At 43.9% G+C, this 24,437-nt stretch overlaps 1 protein-coding gene across 7 annotated transcripts in view; it reads right to left on the bottom strand.

The window, feature by feature from the left end:
* Nucleotides 1-24,437, bottom strand: part of SRGAP3 (SLIT-ROBO Rho GTPase activating protein 3) — a 259,375-nt gene that overhangs the window by 12,462 nt on the left and 222,476 nt on the right. For 6 of the 7 annotated variants that reach the window (XM_033437228.2, XM_033437229.2, XM_004274793.3 and 3 more), the window contains 4 exons: nucleotides 21,510-21,615; nucleotides 21,082-21,309; nucleotides 18,174-18,253; nucleotides 176-356 (listed from right to left, as the gene is read on the bottom strand). In XM_033437228.2, coding sequence (XP_033293119.1) covers nucleotides 176-356; nucleotides 18,174-18,253; nucleotides 21,082-21,309; nucleotides 21,510-21,615 — 595 coding nt within the window. Of the gene's footprint in view, nucleotides 1-175; nucleotides 357-18,173; nucleotides 18,254-21,081; nucleotides 21,310-21,509; nucleotides 21,616-24,437 lie in introns of those variants that run through there. The other variant, XR_004485868.2, reaches the window with a different exon arrangement.

Raw genomic sequence — 24,437 nt, 5'->3', positions numbered from 1 at the left:
TAGGTTACCATTCAAAGGGAGGTTAGACATAATCCATTCTTACGGAAGACCAAGTGTGTCATACCAGGGAGAGCAAAGTGCTGTCATACAATCCAGTACTCCCATTCCTGTGCCCATTCCAGACATCACTAATCAATCATGGCATTCTTCACAGAAGATCTCAATTCCCACTCACATGTCCTGTACAACTATGTACTGATGTGGGATGAGCCCATCCACGCCGTTGTGACGACCCTCCCACCAGTCCTCGGAGGCGCGGTGGTACAGGAGCAGTGAGGCTCCCTTCTTGAAGGACAGCTCACGCGGGGACCGCCCCACGTAGTCAAACTTGGCGATGGCCTCGATCTGCTCCACTTCTAGAAGGAAAGCAAGGGGAAGAGCATCTATGAGGCCAGCAGAAGAGCATCCCAGGAGCCTCACTCAGATGGCCCTGGCTTCTGTGGGGCAGCACAGACAACAAGCCTGGTGAAAACAGCGTGGACTGGGGCTCAGGATACTGGGTTCTAGGCTCAGGTCCACTCTCCATGCTGTGATCTCAGGCAGGCCATCTAACTTCCCCAAATGGAAAATGGGGCTGAAATACTACATCCTTACCTTCCACTGCCCTTCTTGTTCTCCACTTTTTAACACTTATTAAAACAATATTATAAGAAATTTCTTTTTCTTCTATCCCTTAATGCCAGCTCTGTTTCCATTTTTCCATGAACCCTTTCCCTCTTTGTTCACTTATAATACCACCAGTGGTTCTTACCTTTTGGGAAGTCAAACAGATGTTATATATGGATTCCCTTCCATGCAAAATATTGTACACAATTTTTAAGGGTTCCCAGAAGCTTCTCTTCAGAGCTCATTGTTATGGACTGAATTCTGTCTTCCCTCAAATCCAAATGTTGCAGCCCTCACTTCCAATGTAATGGTATTTGGAGATGAGGTGTTTAGGAAGTAATTAAGCTTAAGTGAGGTCATAAGGGTGGGGCCCTAATCTGATAGAACTGGTGTCACTCTGAGAAGAGGAAGAGACGTCGGAGATCTCTCTTTCTGTCTCTTCACGTGCACAGTGGAAAGGCCTTGTGAGGACACAGTGAGAAGGCAGCTGTCTACAAGCCAGGAAGAGAGACAACAGCAGAGCCCAACCCTAATGGCACCTTGATCTTGGACTTCTAGCCTCCTGAACTGTGAGGAAATATATTTCTGTTGTTTAAGCCCCTCAGTCTGTGGTATTCTATTATGGCAGCCTGAGCTGACTAACACACTCATCCATGAACTTAATTTGGGGAGCGGGAGAATTCTTATGGGGGCTATAGATCAAGCATATCTCTTTGCACACGCACATTTACCCATCAAAGCTTTATTCTTCTCTGGTCAGTGACAGGTCCTGCCTGAGTTAAGCAATGAGAACATAGCTCTTGCCCTTGAGACACTTCTACTGCCCAGCTCTGTCACCTCTTGTTTGTGTGACCGCAGGCAGGTTACATAATTTCTGTACATTTCAGTTGCCTTTAGGAGACTTAAACGATAATCCATGAAAGAAGACAAAAAGATGGCCAACAGGTGCATGAAAAGATGCTCAACATCATTAATCATCAGGAAAATGCAAATCAAAAATCAAAATCATGAGATATCACCTCATACCTGTTAGAATGGCTATTATGAGAAAGACAAGAAACGACAAGAGTTGGCGAGGATGTGGAGAAAAGGAAATCCTTATGCACTGCTGGTGGGAAATAAATTGGTGCAGCCCCTACAGAAAACAGTATGGGGTTTCCTCCAAAAACTAAAAATAGAACTACCATGTGATCCAGCAATTCCACTTCTGGGTATTTATCCACAGGAAATGAAAACACTTAACTTGAAAGGATACCTGCACCCCCAAGTTCATTGCAGCACTATTTACAATAGCCAAGACATGGAAGCAACCAAAATGTCCATCGACAGATGAATGGATAAAGAAGATTGGTGTATATAAACAATGGAAAATTATTCAGCCATAAAAAAAGAAGGAAATCCTGCCATTTGCAACAACATGAATGGACCTTGAGGGCGTTATGCTAATAAAATAAGTCAGACAGAAGAAGACAAATAGTGTATGATCTCACTTGTATGTGGAATCTGAAATCAAAAACAAACCAAACTCACTGATACAGAGAACAGACTGGTGGTTGCCAGAGGTGGGGGTGGACAAAATGGGTGAAAGGAGTCAAAAGGTACAAACTCCCAGTGATAAGATCAGTAAATCATAGGATGTAATATACAGCACAGTGACTATAAATTGTGCTATATATTTGAAACTTACTAAGAGAGTAGGTCTTAAAAGTTCTCATCATAAGAAAAAAAAGTAACTATGTGTGGTGATGAATGTTAAACCTGACTTATTGTGGTGATCATTTCATAATATATACATATATCGAATCATCATGCTATACACCCGATACTAATAAACTGTTATATATCAATTATATCTAAAAGAAGAAAGACACGAGACTTCAATACATTTAAAAAAAAAGAGAGAGATACGGAAAGTGCTCAGCATAGCACAGACATACAATACATTAGGTATTCAGCTGATAGTGGCTCTTGTGATTATGATTATAATTACTAATGGCTTTAGCTTATGGGGTGGGTCTACACAAAGAAATCTGAGGTGCAGAGAATTTAAGTGTTTTGCTCAAGACCATGCAGCTAGTGATCTTTGGGAAGGAGACTTTTGGGGGAGCAGGACAGTTAAGCCTATGATTTATTTAACCTATGTTGTAGCTTGTACCCTGAGAAGTGAAAATGGGTAGAAAATGGTAGAAAATGGGTAATGTATAAGTGTTAATGTATTTGTATTTTAAAGCAAGCACAAAGATGTTTAATATTATAAAGAGAATACATATATATACACCTATATAGACAGACAGATATATTAAATTCTAATAAACAAAAGAGTAACAAAGGTGGCCCCTGCTCTCTCTATCCTGCAGATACCTTCCCTGTGCCGAGCATCCATGGGACTGTCTCTTCTCCTGTCCTCGTGGATTATCTTGATTCTGTCCAAGCAGCCTGTCCACCTGTCCACCATGTAGTTTTACACAGGTAAAAAGTGGCAAAGCCACGATACCTGGCTTTGCCACTTTTTACCTGTGTGACCTTGAACAACTTAGTTCTCTTTTCTAAGCCTCCATTTCCTCATCTGTAAAATGGGAATGATAATAATAGTACCTACCTTATAGGGATGTCATAGGATTAAACGAGTTATTACACATGAAGTGCTTGTAACGGTGCCTGGCACACAATTAGCTTCATATGAGAGTTAGTTGTTGTTGTTACCAGAGCTAATGACTCCTAAGGGCCATGAGCAGCATGGAAATCATCCCTCCCTGTTAATCCCCAACCCATGCATGCACACTAGGACTCCTCTCTGTGAGCAGGTGGCTCAAGAAGACTGGGCCAGTGCCCCCATGAGATGCAGTGGCCTCTTGGTGGACCCAGCCCTCAGTGCCTGGGACAGCCTTCTGCAGACAGCAGGCCTCTGACAGCTAAGTCAGCTTTCCCCAGATGGCTACCTGACAAATGTCTTTACATGCTGTTCTGACATAGTTGATGCAAAATGACAGCCTGGCTAAATGGGTCAAATGAACTCAGATCTGGACTCAGAGTCACCTTCTCAGTAAAATGGAGAGATCTCTGTACTTCTTTCTGCTGCGTCTTTGAATCTCCCACCAGCCATGTGTTAGCACCACCTGGTGATCTGTGTGTCTGCCTAGCTACAGAGACAGAAAGGCCGGAGGGCTTTGCAAGCCCATGAACTGAACCCCACGGTCTGCATGCTCTCGGGTTTGACCCCAAGGGCTTCCTCTGATCCCACCCCCTGTAATTTTGAAGGAGCCGACCCGGGCAGAGGCTTGCTCATTTCCAGAGGCTCCAGCAGTCACTGGTGGTGGTCTGGAGTGGCGGGTGGAGGAGCGAGGAAAAGTGGAAAATGTAAGGGGGAGAAAAGAAGAAAAGATGAGTAGAGCTGAGCTGCAAGCTAAGAGAGAGCTCCTGTGTTTGCAGAGGTCACTATGTAATCGTGTGGGGTAGAAACAGTGATAATAGCTACCATTTATTAGGAAGTCTATTATTTGTTTTTTCACACCTAAAATAGAACATGTGATTCTCCCTCTTACCACTCTCCCACACACCCCTCCCCAAACTTACTTCATTCCCTCATCTTCCCCATCTTAGGAAACAGAACCACCATCTGCCCTGCTGAGGCCAAAGCCCTGCTCTTGGGCAATGCATATCTAATCCATCAGCAGCTCCTTCAAATTGCCCCCTGAATCTGACCAGCCTCACCACCTCCACTGCAACCCCCCAGTCCAGACCACCACTGTCCCTCTACCTGGCCTCCTTGCTTTCATGCTTGCTTGCATTTCTCCCCATAGCAGCCAGAGGGATCTTTTAAAGTCATAAATTAGATCATGAAACTCTCTTGTTCAAATCCCTCTGAAGGCTTCCCATTGTGCTTAGAAAAAAACACAAATGTCTCCTCACAGCTTATGAGGCCCTCTATGCTCTGGGCCCTGGAGACCTCGGTGGCCTTCTCTCTGTACTCTCTCCTTCCCTCAGTCTGCTCCAGCCTCACTAGACTTCCTGATGTTTCTCCGCCAACACTGCATTATGATACTTTTCAAACACAAAGTAAAGTTGAAAGAATTTTACGGTGAATATTCATATACCTACCACCTAAATGCTACTATGAACATTTTACTATACTAACATAAGCATATATCTGTCCATCCCTCTATCTATCCATCCATCCATCCATCTAATTTTTTAATGAATTTTAAAGTAAGTTGCAGACATCAGTACACTTTACCCCTAAAAACTACAGTATAAATATTCACAGAGCCTTCTTAATGCTCTTAAAGCATGCCAAGTACTCCTGCCACAGGGCCTTTGCACTTGTTATTGCCTTCCTTGGGATATTTTCTTCCCAGACATTTGCATCATTCACATTTCACAAATATTTACTGACCACTGTGTGCCATTTTCTCATTTCTTTCAGATCTGTACCCAAATGCCAATGCTTCAGCAAGACCTTTCCTGGCCACCCTTCACTAACTTCAAAAGCACCAACTTCAGATCGCTCTTGCTTTATTCTTCTTCATAGATCAGATCAAAACCTGAACTTTTGTGTGTGTGCACAAATGTGTAGTTTCCAAATTTGTTTACTGCTGATCTTTCCTACTAAAATGTGAGCTCCATTAGACAGGGATTTTATTTTATTTCCTGCTATTTTTCCACTTTTACAACAGTCCCTGGGATGAGTAGGCACTCAATACATACTTGTTACTTGTATGAACAAATTAAGCTTTTACCATGTGCCAAGGGTTCTACTTATGTTATCACATGTAAGTGATATCCTCACAACAGTATCTGCACACTATCCTCATTTTACAGGTGAGGAAACTGAGGTTGAGGTGAAATGATCTGTCATGCAAGGGGCGAGTCATATAAGTAGAGAGTGATGAGCTGAGATCTAAGCCCAGGTCCCAGGTATCATTAATAGAGCCTTCTTGATGTTTTTAAAACACAATATGCTTCTTCCTGCTACCGGGCCTTTACACGGACACAGTGTAAATATAAATATACATATATACCATACTGTATGACTGGTATTCAATTTGACTCCTGCTTATGGAGAGGCTGGTTAGGCCAGGTAGGTGCCCCACGGGCCCTACAGGGAGTGAAGAAATACAGAGGCCATTCCTGAGCTAAAGAAGAGGTTGAAGGCTGTCCCCGTAGAGGCCCGGCTGGAGTCACACTTTAGAAAAGTCACTCCAGAAGCAGAGCAGTTGCAGAATTGGAAAAGGACTGGAGGGGAGAGGCTGGAGGCAGGAGCAGTTCAGCGGTGGTTACAATAGCCCAGGGCCTGACATGGAGAAGAAAAGACAGACTGGAACTTTGGTTTCATTTCAGAATCTGAAGGCTGGAGATTTTGCAAATCCCATACTCGTTATCCTTCTCTACTTATCACCCAAGAGGAAGCGCAAATGCCCCTCTCTAATGATGCCGCAACAGAGGACCCTTTTAGGTCACGGGAGAGCAGACGGCTCTGTCCCTCTCAAACCACCTCACTGCCCCCTGTCCACCCCGCCCATCCCCTCCCACACACAGTCTCTCCTCTTTTAAGAGAGAATCCTAATCTCATTAGGACCATTTATCAGAGGCCACAGTCACCATGTTAAAGGGTAGGAACATGGCTGTGCCCTCTCTTCTCTCTCATCTTCCCTGCAACCAAAGTAATGAAATCACCTGGGGCCTGTCCACAGGGTCCTTCTTTTCTCCTCTGTTCACTCATGACCTTGGGTTCTTTCATTGCCTCTGGCTGCAGCACCAGCTAGTATTAAGGCTTTGATCTTATTTAAGAGTATAGGAGAGTGATGAACCTGGCAGGACACTGTGGGGAGATCTGCTGATCTACCCTTCAGTGAAACTTGTGAAAAATGCAAAAACAAGCAAACAACGACTGAAAGCCTCTGGAAATGGTCCTACAGGCAAACAACAAATGCAGAAACATCTATTCAAGAAAATCTATGAAAATTCGGTAAGAAAAGTGAGAGTCTGTGCAATTTGAACCAAGACTACTCCCTCCCTCCACCAGCACCCACAAGCTCAGGGAGGCAGACTCCACTTCAGACTCCTGTAGCCCGAATATAGGGCTTCCTCTCCCACCAAGCTTCCAGCAGGAGGGCTTTCTTCCCAGGAGGAGCAGGACATCAGTGTTTCTCCTCCTGCCCTCAGCTACCTGTTGCTGAGGCTAAGTCCCAGGTGAGTACGGTAGAGAGGTGAGGGCTCCTCATTCCACCCAACCTTCACTTACACAATAGAAGTTCTGCCTTGGGCACAGCACCCGTAAGAATATTCGGGCCCTGATCACCCTTACCCCACCTCATGAGGTGATGATTCCTTGTGAGAAGAGGCAAGCTGAGAGGGCCTCAGGATGCTGCCTTCCTCTCCACAAAGCACTCAGCTCCTAGAATGCGCAGGTCACTCAGAAGCTTGCCATTGTCCTCACCCCCAGCTCCAGACCTCTACCTCAGAGATTCTGCCTGGGGGAAGAAGTAGGCTGCAAAACAGCTGCTACTCTCTTCCCAAAGGAATTGACTTCACTTTGCAACAGAGCTTGGGGAAGTTTAGGCCTAAGGGTGCTCTCAAGAACAGTGGAGATTGTGGTGAAAGGCAACTGGGGGCAGGTTCACAGATTTAATGTAGATACACCCCAAATTATAGGCCAGCTATTTTGGAAGAGATAACCAGAGAATTAGACAGCTGAGAGGAGCCCTCCTAGGGTCAAAACAAATACCAAACAATGACCTCAGAAACTATTCCTTCAAAGGAGACAGAGTTTGATTGGATTGGTTTGTAGAAAAATTTATGACTGAGGACACCGTTAATATTTACAATAGCCAGGACATGGAAGCAACCTAAGTGTCCATCGACAGATGAATGGATAAAGAAGATGTGGCACATATATACAATGGATATCACTCAGCCATAAAAAGAAATGAAATTGAGTTATTTGTAGTGAGGTGGATGACACAGAGTCTGTCATATAGAGTGAAGTAAGTCAGAAAGAGAAAAAAAAATACCATATGCTAACACATATATATGGAATCTAAAAAAAAAAAAAAAGGTCATGAAGAACCTAGGGGCAAGACGGGAATAAAGACGCAGACCTACTAGAGAATGGACTTGAGGACACGGGGAGGGGGAAGGGTAAGCTGGGACAAAGTGAGAGAGTGGCATGGACATATATACACTACCAAATGTAAAACAGCTAGGGGGAAGCAGCCGCATAGCACAGGGAGATCAGCTCAGTGCTTTGTGACCACCTACAGGGGTGGGATAGGGAGGGTGGGAGGGAGATGCAAGAGGGAGGAGATATGGGGATATATGTATACATATAGCTGACTCACTTTGTTATACAGCAGAAACTAACACACCACTGTAAAGCAATTATACTCCAATAAAGATGTTAAAAAAAAACAGAGCAAAACATGCAGCAATTATTGGAGTTTAACAGCTGGATGTAGTCAGGGAAAGAGAACCCTACCAAAACCACTGTCATCCCAGGTGATTGTGGGCATACGCAAAGCTGTTCCTCTCTGGGAAGTAATATCAGGCTTAACACTGTATGTATGGGGGAAGGGAGGAAGGGGAACACAGATGTCACTGAAACAGTCCAGTCAGTCGTTAAACAAACACAGAAGCAAATAACAAATAAGCCTCACAGGGTAGGGACCAGTACCCAGAGTTGTTATAATATTTTATCTAAAATGTCCAGTTTCCAACCAAAAATAATTAGAAGACATGCAAAAAACCCCAAAAAGTATGAAAAAAGAAAGTATGATGCAAACACTGGAGGGAAATAAAAAGCAGACAACAGAAAATGCCTGTGAGAATGACCAGATGTCAAATTTAACAAATATCAAAGTAGCTGTTACAAATATGTTTACAGGTAAAGGAAACCATGATTAAAGAAGTAAAGTATGAGGACAATGTTGAATCAAATAGAGAATATCAATAAAGAGATACAAATTATAAATTAAAAAATTCTGGAATTAGGGCTTCCCTGGTGGTGCAGTGGTTGAGAGTCCACCTGCCAATGCAGGGGACACGGGTTCATTCCCCGGTCCGGGAAGATCCCACATGCCACGGAGCAGCTAGGTCCGTGAGCCATGGCCGCTGAGCCTGCGTGTCCAGAGCCTGTGCTCCGCAATGGGAGAGGTCACAACAGTGAGAGGTCTGTGTACCGCAAAAAAAAAAAAAAAAAAATTCTGGAATTAAAAAATACAGCAACTGAAATTAAACATTTACTAGAGGGGCTCAATAGTAGATTTGAAATGGCTACAGAATTAGCAAACTTGAAGACAGATTGATAGAAATAATGATGAAAGCTAAAGAACCAAGAGACAAAAGAAGGAAGAAAAATGAACAAAGCCATAGAGAAATGTGGGATACCATTAAGTGTGTCAACATACGTGTAACAGGAGTAGTAGAAAAGAGAAAAATGAACAGAAAAAATATTTGAAGAAATAATGGCTGAAAAATTCCCAAATTTATTGAAAAAACAATAACCTACACATCTAGGAAGCTGAACAAATGCCAAGTAGGACAAATGCAAGAAGATCTACATATAGACACATCACAGTAATAACGCTGAAAGTCAGAGACATGGAGACAATTTTGAAAGCATTAAGAGAAAAATAATTTATCACTTTCAGGGAACCCAAATAAGATTAACAGCTGACTTTTCAGTAGAAACAATGGAGGTCAGAAGACAGTGGGATGCCACATTAAGAGTGCTCCAAAAAATAACTGTCAACCAAGAATCTTAAATCTAGAAAAGCTATCTTTCAAAAGTTAGGCAAAATAAGGATATCTTCAGATTAAAAAAAAAAAACCCAAAATGTGTTATCTAGCAAATCTACCTTATAAGAAACACTAAAGGAAGTTTTTTCAGGTTGAAAACAAGTAACCCTTATAGTAATTTGAATCCACAGAAAAAACAGAGAGCACTAATAAAGATAATTATGTAACCATAAAAGAGTATAAATGCATATTTTTTCTCTTTTCTTCTCTTAATTTATTTTAAAAGCAAGTCTAAAAAATATGTGTATAATATATGTATATAATGTATTGCTGGGCCTATAACACACAGAAATGTAATATATGTATAATATGTTTGCAATTAGAAAACAAAGGAGGTGAGAGCAAAGCTGTACTGGGCTAAGGAAATGGCTACAGATGGTAAAAAAAAAAATTATAACAATGTGCTGCTGCATTTATAAAATTAACAGATGTAATATGTATACCAATAATACCACAAAAATACAGAAAGGGGAATAGAACTATATATGAGTAATATTTTCACATATTACTGGAATTAAGCTAGTATAAATCTGAAGTTCATTCTCAGAGTTAGGACATATGTGGCAGGCCCTAGAGCAACCACTTAAAAATAACTCAAAAATATAGTTAAACACAGTTTAAAAATCATTTAAAAATTAAAATACTACATTAGAAAATACTTAATGCAAAAGAAAGTAGTAAAGAAGAAATAAAGGAACAAAAAACCATGACACATAGAAAACAAAAAAGGAAAACGTCAGGTAAAAATCCAACTATGTCAATAATAACATTAAATGTGAACGGATTAAACAATCCAATTAAAATGCAGAGACTGTCAGACTAGATAAAATAACAGGATCCAACTATATGATGTCTATAGGAGACATCTTTAGATTCAAAGACACAATTAGAGCAAAAGTAAAATGATGGGGAAACTATATTATGCAAACTACAGCCACAGGAAATCTAGAGTGGCTATCCTAATATCAGACTACACAGGCTATAACACAGAAAAATTACTAGAAATAAAGAGGTACATTTTATAATGACAAAAGGTTCAATCCATTAGGGAGATATAACAATGATAAATATAATGCATCTAATAATAGAGCAGCAAAATACAAGAAGCAAATAATGTCAGAAATGAAGGGAAAAACAGATAATTCAAAAAAATAATCATTGGAGACCTCAACACCCTACTTCCAATAAGGAACAGAACAACTAGACACAAGATCAACAAAGAAACAGAAAATTTAACATTATAAACCAAGTACACCTAACATACATCTATAGGATGCACCACCCAACAAGAAGAGGATACACATTCTTCTCAAGTGCACATGGAACATTCTCTAGGATATGCCATATTCCGGGCCATAAAGCAAACTTCAGGTAATTTAAAAGACTATAAATAATATAAAGTATTTTCTCCAATCACAATAGAATGAAACTACTGAGTTCTCAATAGTAGGAAACTCAAAATTATGAAGAATTGAACAACGTCCTCCTAAATAACCAATGGTCAAAGAAAAGATCAAAAGGGACATCAGAAAATACTTTGAGATGAATGAAAATGAAGACACAACATACCAAAATGTATGCGATGCAGCTAAAGCAGTGCTTAGAAATTTATAGCTGTAAACACCTGTATTAAGAAAAAGTAGAGCTCAAGTCAATAGCTTAAACTTCCACTGTAAGTCACTGGAAAAAGGAAGAGCAAAATATACTTAAAGCAAGGAAGGAAATAATAAAGATCAGAGTAGAAATTAATGAAATAGAGAATAGATAAATTATAGACAAGGTCAATTAAACCAAAGCCTGGTTCTTTAAAAAGATCAAACAGATTGACAAACCTTTAGCTACAATGACCAAGAAAAAAAGAGAAGACTCAAATCACTAGAATCAGAAATGAAAAAGAGACATTACGGCCAAACTTACAGAAAGAAAAAAGGATTATAAAGCAATATTGTGAACATCTGTATGCCAGTAAACTGAATAAGTTAGATGAAATGAACAAATTCCTATAAAGACACAAACTACTGAAACTAACTTAAGAAAAAATAGGAAATCTGTAGAGACCTATAACAAATAAAGAGATTGAAACAGTTTAAAAAAAAAAAAAGACCAAACTACCCACCCGCAAAGAAATGCCTAGGCCCAGACAGTTTTGCTGCTAAATTAGACCAAACATTTAAAGAATTAATAACTATTCTTCACAAACTCTTTCAAAAACTAGAAGAGGAGGAAATGCTTCCCAACTCATTTTATGAGGTCAGTATTAACCTTATACCCAAATCAGACAAAGATGTCGCAAGAAAACTGTAGACCAATATCTCATGAATGTGTGTGCAAGAATCTTCAACAAAATACTAGAAAACTGAATCCAGTAACATATAAAAAGAATTTTGTGCCACACCCAAGTGGAATTTATCCAAGGAATGCAAAATTGGTTTAACATCGCCCCCATCAATTAATGTAATATATCAATCAATAGAATAAAAAACAAAAAAAATCACATCATCATCTCAGTAGATGAAGAAAAAGCATTTGGCAAAAGCCAACATGATAAAAACACTCAGCAAACCAGGAAGAGAAGGGATCTTCTTCAACCTGATAAATGGCATCTATGACAAACCTACAACTAACATCATACTTAACAGTGAAATACTGGATGCTTTCCCCCTCAGGTCAGGTGCAAGACAAGGATGTCCATTCTCACCACCTGTAATCAACATTGTACTGGTGGTTCTAGCCAGGGCAATTGGGCAAAGAAAAGAAATAAAAAGCACCCAGATTGGAAAAGAAGAAGTAAAACTATGTCTATTCACAGATGCTATGATCTTGTATATAGAAAATCATAAGGAACTCACTAAAAACTATTTGAATGAATGAACAAGTTCAGCAAGGTTGCAGGTTACAAGAACAATTATTAAGATCAATTGTATTTCTATACACTTGTAATGAACAATTCAACATGAAATTAAGTACACAATTCCATCTACATTAGCATCAAAAAGAATAAAATACTGAGGAATAAATTTAACAAAAGAAGTGTAAAACTCATATTCTGAAAACTACAAATTATTGTTGAAAGAAATTAAATAAGATATAAAAAATTCGAAAACATCCTATGTTCATGGATCAGAGACATAGCACTTATGATGACACTACTCCCAAACTGATGTACAAATCCAACGCAATCACCATCAGAACCCCAGGTGACTTCATTGTAGAAACTGATAAGCTGATTCTAAAATTCATATGGAATTGCAAAGAACCCAGTATAGCCAAAAAAATCTTGAAAAAGAAGAACAATCTTGAAAAAGAAGAACAAACACACTACAAAGCAACAGTAATCAAGACAATATTGTACTGGCACAAGGATATACATACGGATCAGTGGAATAAAACTGAGAGTCCAGAAATAAACCTATACATCTATGGCCAGATGATTTTTTACAAGGGGGCCAAGATCATTCAGTGGGGTAAAGAATAATAATTTCAATTTATGATGCTTTTTTTATGAAAACATATGGCTGCATAAAAGTTGTATACAAATGTTTACAGCAGCAATATTCATAAAAGCCAAAAAGTGGAAACAACCCAAATGTCTATCAACTGACAAATGGATAAACAAAACACGGTCTGTCCACACAATGGGATAGTATTCAGCCATAGAAAGGAATGAATTCCAGATTCATGCTACAACAGGAATGAATCTTGAAAACATAATGCTAAGTGAAAGAAGCCATATACAAAGGCCACATACGGCATGATTTCATTATATGAAATGTCTGGAATAGATAAACACACAGAGACAGAAAGTAGATTAGTGGTTGCTTAGGGTTGGGGAGAAATGTGGGAGGGAAAGGAGAGTAAGGGATGAGAGCTAAGGCCATGGGGGTCCTTTCCATCGTGATGAAAATGTTCAAAAATAACATTTTTTTGAAAAAAATGTTCAAAAATTGACTATGGTGATGATTGCACGTATCTGTGAATATATTAAACACCACTGAATTGTACACTTTAAATGGGTGAACTGTATGGTATGTGAATTATATCTCATTAAAATGGTTAAAATAAAAGAGGCAGTGAGATTCCTACCCAGGTTTCAGGCCTAAGCACGTGGTGCTGGCCAGTTTACCATCCCTACACTAGCGGTGAGGAAATAATGACGTGACCACTGTTCTCGTTTTTCTATTGTCTTTATTTCTTACAGGGCAGAGTGGCAATCATTCAGGCAGAATCGGGCTTTCACGTGTAAACTGACTGAAATACCATTTTAATACCCTCAAAACCTTGCCTAATACATACAATACGGATGAATCTCCAAACATTATGCCGAGTGGAAGAAGACAGAGCAGAAAGACTCTCTTCACAATTCTATTTATGTGAAGTTCTAGAACAGGCAACACTAATCTCTGGTGGAAAAAAATCACATCAGCGGTTGCTTCTTGGGCTTTTGGGGCAGGGACTGAGTGGGAAAGGGCATGAAGGAACATTCTGGGGTATTGGAAATGTTCTGTATCTTGAGAGGGGTTTGAGTTATACAAATTTTTTGCATTTATAAAAACTCATGGATGAAACACTTAAAATTTATGCATTTCAGTGTTGCAATTTTACTTTAAAAAAAGAACCATGAACAATACTGGCCCTTTTTAATGATTTGCTTGCTGAAGTGTCTGGGAGAGACATTCAGTGATGACTGAAACTTACTTTGAAATGTGTTAAAAATAAGATGGAGGGACTTCCCTGGTGGTGCAGTGGTTAGGAATCCGCCTGCCAATACAGGGGACACGGGTTCGAGCCCTAGTTCAGGAGGATCCCACATGCTGCAGAGCAACTAAGCCCGTGTGCCACAACTACTGACCTGCGCTCTAGACCCCGTGCGCCACAACAACAGAAGCCACTGCGATGAGAAGCCCACGCACTGCAACGAACAGTAGCCCCCGCTCGCCGCAACTAGAGAAAGCCTGTGCGTAGCAACAAAGACCCAATGCAGGCAAAAATAGATAGATAGGTAGATAGATAAATAAATAAATAAATAAAAAACAAAATAAGATGGATTGACGGATGGGTAGACAGATACATGAAAAAGCAAATAAAGCAAAATGTTATCAATTGTAGAAACTAAGTGGTAGTTATATGGCTGTTCACTGTACAATTATCTTCAACTTTTCGGTGTGTTTGAAATTTTTTTATTAAAGAAGATACTGGGAACCAATATTTTAGAAACAAGTAAAAATCTTACCCTGATTTCTAGTCAATGCCTAGAACAATCTGATGAAAACTGTGGACCTCTTCTCAGAGGCACACGTTCCTACAGAAATAAATTTTGCCTGTAATGGGCCTCCTAAAGCCCATATATGGATACCTGATGTGTGCAAAGAGTTAATGGTTTAATGGCTTTCTAGATGTAGATGATGTGCAAAGAGTCAAGGGCAATTTGGCGAATTTGGGGAAAATATCAATGAAAGGATGATGGTGCACATTTTAACTATATGAGCACGTTTCTGTTACCAGTTTCAGTGGTTTCTTTGTCTGGCAGTCTGCTTCCTCATTTAGCATTGTATTAATAAAGTTGCTACTGACTGGCTGCCTTAATGTTTTCATTGTTTATTTCCGACAATCAAGGGTTCTTAGCCTAACCATCGTTTCTTCCTAAGTCTTGGAGACAGGAAGAGCAAGCACAAATGGATTTTCCACACTCACACCCATGATGTGTTATAGACTCAAGACAGGGCAGCGGGCGTCAGTTAGGTGCAGAATCTGCTGAGACAGCAAAGGCAGGAGACTCTCAAACAACTGACTTGGTCCTCCACTTCGGTCACTCATTGGGTGAGCCATCAAATACAAGGACGTGGAGTTGTGGTGTTATGGCCTATTTGACCTTTGAAGGGCTGGGCTCCATTCATACAGGGTACTTTCAAGAGAGACGAAGATACCAATGGATCCCCTACATGAAATGTCTTAGAGGGAAGTAGGTAAGAAATCAGGCAGTTAGGCTGCCAATAAATAGTTACATCAATAAAATTCTTTGGACTCGGTTTCTTTATCAGGATCAGGAAAGATTTACACTGGATACACAGTCAATTAATGTTTCCTAGCCATCTAGTGGTCCCAAGCACTGTGCTAAGCTCTTTCATGTATGTCACCTCATTTTAACCTAGACCACAATTCTCTTGCTGCTGCCATTCCCATTTTACAGATAAGGAGACCAAGGCCAGAGGTTATGTGGCTTATCAAAGATCACATGGCCATAAAGGTCTCGAGTCCAGTGCCCCCTTGACCATTCCTGCAGCTCAACATTTCTATGACTGTTTCAGCTGGAGTTGGCATGAATGTAAACATTTGACAACGCAATTAGTTTTTCTCCAGAGAACGTCCATGGTTCAGCACCCACACCAACACACAGGATACAGAGAGAGCCTTCCCTGAACTCACTCTCCCAGGGAGAACCACTGTCCTTCCAGGACAATTCTTCCTACCTTTGTCATTCTCAGAAACCAGCAGCATGACAAATAACAATAGGGGCAGTACCTCCTGGAGAAGCAGACACAAGGCTCTGATCTATCCCCTTCCAGGGACCTGTGTGCCTCTGCTCTGAGGGGTCGAGGCAGCATTTTCTGGGGGTTTTCTTGGTGGGGGTGAAGCCTGCCAGGTGTGTCCTGTGGCAGCAAGCCCCGTGCTCTCTGGCCTTCCCCCTCCTCAGTCCTGATGCCCACAGCACCTTCCACCCCCAGTGAGGAGCTGTGGGGAAACACAGCAGGTGCAGGGTGACTGACAGAGACCTCAGCCCCCCAAAAGTGGGTGCCCCAGGAAGGCTGCAAGGCTCCTCAGAGGGCACCTGACCCACTTCCTCACAGACGTGTCTGCCTCCACCAGCAGCCCCCACAGGTCTCAATGCTGAAAACTCAGTCTAACTTGTTGGACAAGAGGTGTTTTCCACCAGTGGAAGAAGAGAGGCTGACAGCAAGATCTAGAACAAGAGCTGCGCGCACACGCATGCGTGCGCGCGCGCACACACACACACACACACACGAATAAACAAGCAACAGATGGAGAGAACGAGAAGGGGGGCTGTTAAAAGTGATAGAGGAAGAGGGTGGATCGGAGGTGGTAGGAAAAGAGAGGAAAGGAAGAACAGAGAAAAGCAAACCACTGCAAACAAGCAGAAGGTGGCAGCCTTCATATCTCAAAACAAAGGCTCTGCAGGACACTTTCCTCAGCTCAGGATGACTTCAGCCTCTGAGGATTCTGGCAGAGCTGAACACTGTGCCTAGATGTGCTTTCCTGCCCTGGGACCCAGGTCCGACCCATCAGCTCCCTCTCGGGCCACAGTGACTGGTTCTCGCCTCGGTGCGTGACTCAAGGCAATGCAGTGAGACTTCATCCCAGCAGCTTTCTTGGAACCATTCTGAAAAGGAAGCTCTCTTCCACTGCGACTTTGGGTAAAAGGATGAGGAAAGCCTGGAGTTGCCAGAGACCACCACACAGGGAGATCCTACCTGAGGATGAAGCCAACACAGAGGGAAGCAGAACGGCAAGGTGGAGACACATTCCTGACAAGCTCTACTAAGCTCCTGGATCCAGCTATGCCTAAAGCCATGCCTACCCTGGGACTTTCAAGTATATGATCTGAATCCCTTTTAGGCTTAAGTCAGTTTGAGTTGGAGGTTCTGTGGCTGGAAACTGAAATAGTCCCACTAGAATATGAAAACCCACCTATTAGTCTTGCCTCTTATGCCAACTCCCAGAAACATCACCTGAGGAGATACCCAGTTCTCCTGACAAAAATGGTGGCCAACAGGGCCTGGGACTGTCCCACAAGACAAACACAAAGGCCAATAAGAGAACTGCTGAATAATGATTTTTTAAAAGTGAGACTATCACAGGGAGAAAGGAGGGCTGTGCTCAGTCAACATAGGGAGGTGTTGTGACTCTCAGGCCCTTGGCACCTGGGCTTGCATGGGCCCCTTCCTCCACTAAAAGGAACGTCAAAAATTATATCTTACAACTGCATTGTACAGAGATGAATATAATCCAGGCTCATATTCTCTTTTTTCTTATTATTAAAAAAAAAATTAAAACGTTTTCATGGGCCCTGAAAGCATCGTGGGCCCTGGGCACTGTGCCTGATCTGCCTAATGGAAATGCTGGCCCCAGGCCCATATTATCCAGACTGCTTGCCTGTAGTGTCCAGGCTCCCTAGAGACAAACCTGATTTTATTTCCTTGTCTAGAGGGGTGGAAGGTCTGAGGAGTCCCTCAGAGCCCAGGCTGGCCTTTCTCTCTATATATGCTAACACTTCCCTGGGTCACCACAGTTTGGCCTCGCCTTCGGGGTACCCACTGCACTGGGTCACCCCTGTAGCCTGGCATTGTCACTCTGCATGGTGGGGAGCTGCTCTCGACCTGTCAGGTGACAAGACCAGGAACGCCTTGATGACCCATGTCTGGTTCATTGATGTGCCCCAGGTCCCAGCTCAGGCCGGGCGCAGAACAGACCCCCAACAGGGGAGGGACAGAGGACAAAGCCTGCTTCCTACTTAGGAAACTCTTGTCCCTTAGGATTTGCACTCAGGCCAGGCAGGACACAGAAGGGAAGGAGGCAAGCCGTGTGGGGATGCAGTGGACTGGAGGTCTTTCTGGGTCGCTGTCTGCATCAGAGGATGACGTGCTGACTTCCAAAGCTGGATGGGTGGAGGTTACGTGGGTCAGCCCAGCAGGTGGGCAGGCATGAGTCAGCAGGAGAGGCCCCAGGTGAGTTCTTCGCCCCGATTCCCCCTCACTCACCTTCATCACTGGTGTGAGGCTCGGTGCCATTGTCGTGGTCAACTTCGTCGATGGTCCCTGGCTCGCTGTGTGGGCTGTCGCTGCAAGGAAACATAGGGAGGGGGCTTTGTACCTCACGCTGCCCTCAGCCTCCCGCAGGCGCCGGCCTAGCCCACCTCTGCACCTTGACCCAGATCAGGCCAGGCCCACTTCATCCCAGTTTTTGATCTGACCACCCGCAGACCTTCCTAACAGAAAACCACTCCCGGCCCCCTCACCCATTGGGAAGATTCCCTGAATACCATCCCCCAACTGACCCCAGCCCTGAAATTTGCTGGGCTGTCTTCTTGGTAAAGGCCGTCAGTGCCTAAGTATTCTGTAAGATCTAGAAGGCAGTAAAACACCGACGTTTTTCCTCAGAAGGACCTCAGGCCAGAGCAGAAGGAACTTTGGAAGTACTGAGAGTCATCCATCTGGCCTGGCTCCCTGCCTGTCTTGCAGCAGAGGTGACAAGCTCAGCGAGGTGGGTGAAGCTCCCAAGGAGTGGGTTCCTTGGGGCTGCCTCATGGTGCTGCGTGCAAAATCCACATCAGCCCAGGTGGCGAGCAGGCTGGCAGCCATGATGGGCTTAGGGGTAGAGTGAGTCCAGGACCATCAAATTCTGTCATTAATGCACGGGGATAATTTCATCAGCTGCTGCCCCCTCACTGGATTGTAAGCTTCTTAAGGCCAGGCTTCATTCACATAGTGAGCCAATCAGTTTTTTTTTTTTAATCAAACCATTGATTGAGTCTTAATCTATGCCAGGCATGGTGCTAGGTAAGAGGGATGCGTTGACGGGTAACGTGGACACAAACCCTGCCCTCATGGGCTGAGAAACAGAAGTGCTACAAGTTGAAATATGTTATATAGGCACAAATGAGCAGAGACAAGAACAGGAGAGGGGACCTACATAGGGTGTCAAGGAAGGCTTCTTGAAGGTGACATTTACAATACCATTTAAAGGAAAATGGACTTTATTATGAAAAATTCTCCTGGATAAGTTCCAGACTCTGCACAATGGCTTAAGACCTTTCATAACCTGGCTCCTGCCGGCCTGTGGGGCCTCCTCCCTCACCATTCTCTTGTCACATGCAACACTGCAGGCATACAGAACACTTTTCATTTTATTGCATGCTCCAGGCCTAGCACATTCTTTGCCCGCTCTCACCTGGCTGACCCAGTTCATCCTTCAGGTCTCAGTCAAGTCACCGTGTTTCCTCCAGGAAGCCTTTCTTGACCTCCCTACATTGGCTCCAGGGCCCCTACTCCTAGAACTGCCTGTTTCCTCCTCCCTGTCTCAGGGGTTACTCCTGGTCAGGTTACATCCCTACTCCTCAGCCCAGGGCCTGGCCCAGGACAGATGCTCAGTAACCATTTGGTGAATGAATGTTGTCCACTGTGATGAGACCCTCAACCAAATCCTCCTTTTTGGCTTTGAACACTCCTCCAAAATTACCATGTAATTAGTTTTCCTTTCTCATGGGGCACAAATGGGATTAAGAAAAGTGTGGTTACTGTATGTAGTGCTTTGGTAAGTATGCTAAGATCTGTACGTGCCTTCCCAGAGCACTAATTATATATACTGCAGCAAGAAAAGAAAACTGGTAATGGCTGCAAAAGCGATAAAGTTGAAAAGCTTCCTTTGTCTAAAAAGTGTGCTTGCTGGTTGTAGGATTTCTGTTACAGATCAGGGACAGACTGGCTCCAGGTGCCTCAGATGAGATTAGAGAGCTGTGGCCCGGTGTTTCTATGCAGAGAAGTGTTGCAGAGAAACAAGGAGGCTGGAACGTTTCCCTTCTTTGAAGCCGCTGCCCAAATATGCCCACAGAACTAAAGCGAGGCAAGAGTCCAGGAACGCTCTGACAATCAAAAGAGTAACTCCCCTGTAGGCATCTGGCTGAAAGCAGTGTGGGTAATACCTAAACATACAGCTGTGTGTTGTCCTGGATTGGGAAGAAAGAAAGAGTAGGAACCCTTTGGTTTTTGTCAGTTGGTGTTCTGAATTTTCTGTCTTCACAGAAATGTTCTATTTTCACCGTATTTTCAGGTCTTAGCCTGGGGAAGGTAGTCAGCCCTGAGTTTGATAAGATTCTAAAATATTTCTCCCAAGACCCAGTGTAGCACCAGGTACACAGAGGTGCCCAACTAGCACCTGTTGGCCTGGTGTGGAGCTCTCAAAGAAAGTGAACAAACTTTGCCAGAAAAAGAGAACTCTAGATGGTAGGGGACAAGGGTGGGAAGTGTCATTCTCAGTTTAAGAGGCTGAGGTGGGGATTATCCACCCCCTGTTGCCTGAGATGGGCTTGCAGCTCACCTGGCCAATGACAGCATTACATACATCTCCTAATCGATGTGATTAGTTCACCAGACCCAAGCCTCAGGAGGAGACGTAATTCTTGGACTTGTGTTAAAACATTTGGGAAGGAGAAGCTCTTTTTCCACTGGGGATGGTGAGAGAACAGGCTCTAAACTGGCGTTACCAGATGCCTCTTTGAAACTACCAAGGGAGAGGCTGCCTGAGAATGAAGCCAATGTAGAAGAAAGCAGCCAGGGGCTGGGAATTGCAGGACTGAGTCCTGATGATAATAGTTGAACTCCTGGATCCAGCTATACCTAAAGCCATGATCCCAGACTTTATTTAGTTAAAACTAAATTCCCAATTGGCTTAAGCCAGTTTGAGTTGTATTTCTGTCCCTTATAAATCAAGACAGTCTTGACTGATGTACCTATCCCTGGTATAAGGCTGGTGCGAAGCTCAAATGAGAAAATATATATGGGAGTACAGACTAAAAAGCAGTAAGAAAATCAAAGGGTTTCTTACTGTTCTGGTTCAACAGTAACAACAACAACGATGATAATAATAATATTAAGAAGAATGGAATCTTACCAATATTCTTCCCCTCCAGCCATGCATTTTTCATACACAGGTCCCTCTAGCTCCCGGGGGCTGGGGAAGATGGCTTCATGGTGGATGATGATGGTTTTGATGACTTCATTGACGTGTGCCTGGCAGGACACAGGGTCTTGCCCATCGGGGATGTGCATGAGGGTGGGCCCGAAGCAGATGGCCAGGTTGTAGGGATCCATCATGTTCTCGTCACTATATTGCGAGAGGCTACAAGAAAGGAGTACCCACAAGTCACCAGGGAAAGGTGAATCCTCCCCCGTGGTTTCTTTCTCTTGGGGGCTCTACTCACGTTCAGGAGGGTCCCATGTTCTAGGAACAGTTGTACCTACAAACCTCAGGACACCCCCTCCCAAAGGAGGCCAGGGCTGAGTCAAAGAGGGGGTCCCCCCCTTGGCTGGGCAACTCACTGGTTGAGGAAAGCGAAGAGGTATCTCATGACCACGATGACCACGCGGGGAAGGGTGATGAGGATTTGTTGGATCTGGTGCACCCTCTCAGCTGGGTTCTCCAGTTCTGTAACACAAAGGGACTTTTCAGGGCGCCTTTCATCATCAGAGAGCCAAGTAGCTGACATCTGTGAGCCCCACCTGTGAGATCAGCCCATGTGGTTCAGGGGAAGGCAGGTTTTTTGTTTTGTTTTAATTAATTTATTTATTTTTGGCTGTGTTGGGTCTTCGTTGCTGCACATGGGCTTTCTCTAGTTGCGGCAAGCGGGGGCTACTCTTGGTTGTGGTGTGCGGGCTTCTCGTTGTGGTGGCTTCTCTTGTTGCAGAGCATGGGCTCTAGGCATGCGGGCTTCAGTAGTTGTGGCGCATGGGCTCAGTAGTTGTGGTGCACAGGCTTAGTTGCTCTGCGGCATGCGGGATCTTCCCAGACTAGGGATCAAACCGTGTCCCCTGCATTGGCAGGCAGATTCTTAACCACTGCACCACCAGGGAAGCCCAGGGGGAGGCAGTTTTACTTTCAGTTCCAGGGATGGAAATGTGACCCTGGCCTGGCCAATCAGAGCATCAAATTCCCCTAGCCACAGGGCTGGGCCCAGGAAGGGGTCCATGGCCTAATCAGAACAAATCAGGGTTGATCCTTGGGACTCAGCTGGAGAAACCTAGAGAGAAGTTCCCTCTTGCAACTGGGTAGAGGAGCAGCTGGGGGCTCCCAGGAAAGAAGATGGTGTCCGGGAGTGCAGTCACCACAGAGCTGGAGGGCACAGATTCCTGAAGATGTCGTGTGAGGTCTGAGTCCAGCTGGGCCTTAACTTTTCAGATATATGAGCCACTACATTCCCTTTTACGGGTTAAGTCAGTGTAAGCTGAGTTTCTGTCACCTGTAGCCTATGAGTCCTGATGAACACAGGCAGGGACCAGGTTTTATTAGACTCTTTAAAAACACCAGCTGCAGCACAGGCCTGGCACAGAGTAGGTGCTCAGGAAATGAACACTGAATAAATAACCACCTCCTGAGCTGTATATTGGTCAAAGAGGCTGGTGATTCCTGGGCTCTTGTCTCTGCCCCCGTTTTCAGGTCAATCCTAGAGATACAGACATTTAATCAGTCAAGCCAGAGTTGGGGGCAGCAAATTGGGCTTGGTAAGGAGAAAAAAGTGCTTTGTGGGCTTTTCTCTGTAGAGAGAGAAAGCTCAGGCTAAGAGTGAGCTACCAAAGCTCCAATGATTATCTGCAGGGCTGATGCATAAACCCATGTCAGTTTCTTTCTCAGAGAAAAACATGTTTTTCTCACTCAGCCCCTCCTCTCTCCAGCCTCCAGATCCTGTCAGCATGTTCCTTTTAAAACACAGCTTCCCCCTTTCTCCTCTGTATCCAAGGCCCTTCATGATGCAGCTTCAACCACCCTTGCCTGCTTCATCTCCCAGCTGCCGCCCCTTCTCCAAGTATCTGAAGATGACTGAGAGCCATGCTTCTCAGATGAAGTGGGCATGCACCTCTGGGGCACTAACAAATATGTGGGGCATTCTCTGGGGTTGTTGCAGTGACTGGAGGGTGCCACTGGCATTTGGGATCCAGGGGCCAAGGTGCTAAGGGTCCTGAATGTGTGGGACACACAACAAGGCACTGCTCTACCCAAAGTGCCAGTAGTGCCCTGCAGAAGAACTGTGCCAGGCCACCTTAGCCACCCCCCACCCCTCCACCCAAACACACGAAGGCTCTCCTGCTCCAGGCCTTTGCACACACTGGTGATCTCTCTTCTCCACCTGGCATGCTCCAGCCTACCTTCAAGGTCTGGCACCTCACCAAGGCCTCCACACAGAGTGGAAGGCTCTGGCACACATATCGAGTCCACTGCCCCCCATACAGGCCCCTCCATGTCCTTGGCTTCAGTCACACTGCCCTAGACCACCTCCACTACTGTTTATTAATACTGTTTTCTTAAATACATTTCTTTAAAAAAGGAGACCTTGGGCTTCCCTGGTGGCGCAGTGGTTGAGGGTCCGCCTGCCAATGTAGGGGACACGGGTTCGTGCCCCGGTCCGGGAAGATCACACATGCCGCAGAGCGGCTGGGCCCGTGAGCCATGGCCGCTGAGCCTGTGCGTCCGGAGCCTGTGCTCCGCAACGGGAGAGGCCACAACAGTGAGAGGCCCATGTACTGCAAAAAGAAAAAAAAAAGGAGACCTTACCTCACTCTGTAAAGGAGAAACCAGGATCACTTGCCATAATTAGAAGGTAACATAAAAAGAGATACAATGAAAGCAAAACAATGCTACCAAATTATAGGTAGACATTGTTTTATACAAAAGTTTCTGAGACTGAGGTCCTGCTCTCTCTGTTTAGCAGGGAGATTGACTTGTACGTTGGGGGCAGAGGGGGTGTCACTCCTTGATGTAGCCAAGGCTTTGGGAGGGAACTGAGGAGGGACTTTTCCTCTCACACTGTCATTCAAGGTACACAATGCCATGACCTTGTACCAGGGGCCAAACACCTTGTCCGCTCAGGAACTGGTCTATTGGAGCTTCTGGAAATACTGGCTGAGCAGGTGACACTGGGCTCAGACAGGGATGGGCCTCTGTGGCCTGGGATTTCTGAGAGGTGGTCTGGAGCCTGAAGTGGATCAGGAAAGATGAGCAGGAAGTAGTGGCGGGGCAAAAGAGAGGAGGAAGCGCCTTTCACACAAGACAAATAAGAGGGTTCAAGCCTCCCTAGGCTCTTGTCACCTCCTGGGGCACTTCCCTGGCTGCAAATATCCCTCAGAACATTGTGAGAAGCATCCCTAGTGAAACGGGGTGTGGGGCAACTTTTCTGCAACTCAAAGAGTTTATTAAAAAAAAAAAGAGTTTATTCCAAAATACTAACATTCTAATATTCTAAAATTAAAAGTTTA

This window comes from Orcinus orca, chromosome 10 (genome assembly GCF_937001465.1).
Source record: "Orcinus orca chromosome 10, mOrcOrc1.1, whole genome shotgun sequence".
NCBI classification, from domain to species: Eukaryota; Metazoa; Chordata; class Mammalia; order Artiodactyla; family Delphinidae; genus Orcinus; species Orcinus orca.
Note: the sequence above shows the minus strand (reverse complement) of the source record. Positions and strands in the feature narration are given on the sequence as shown.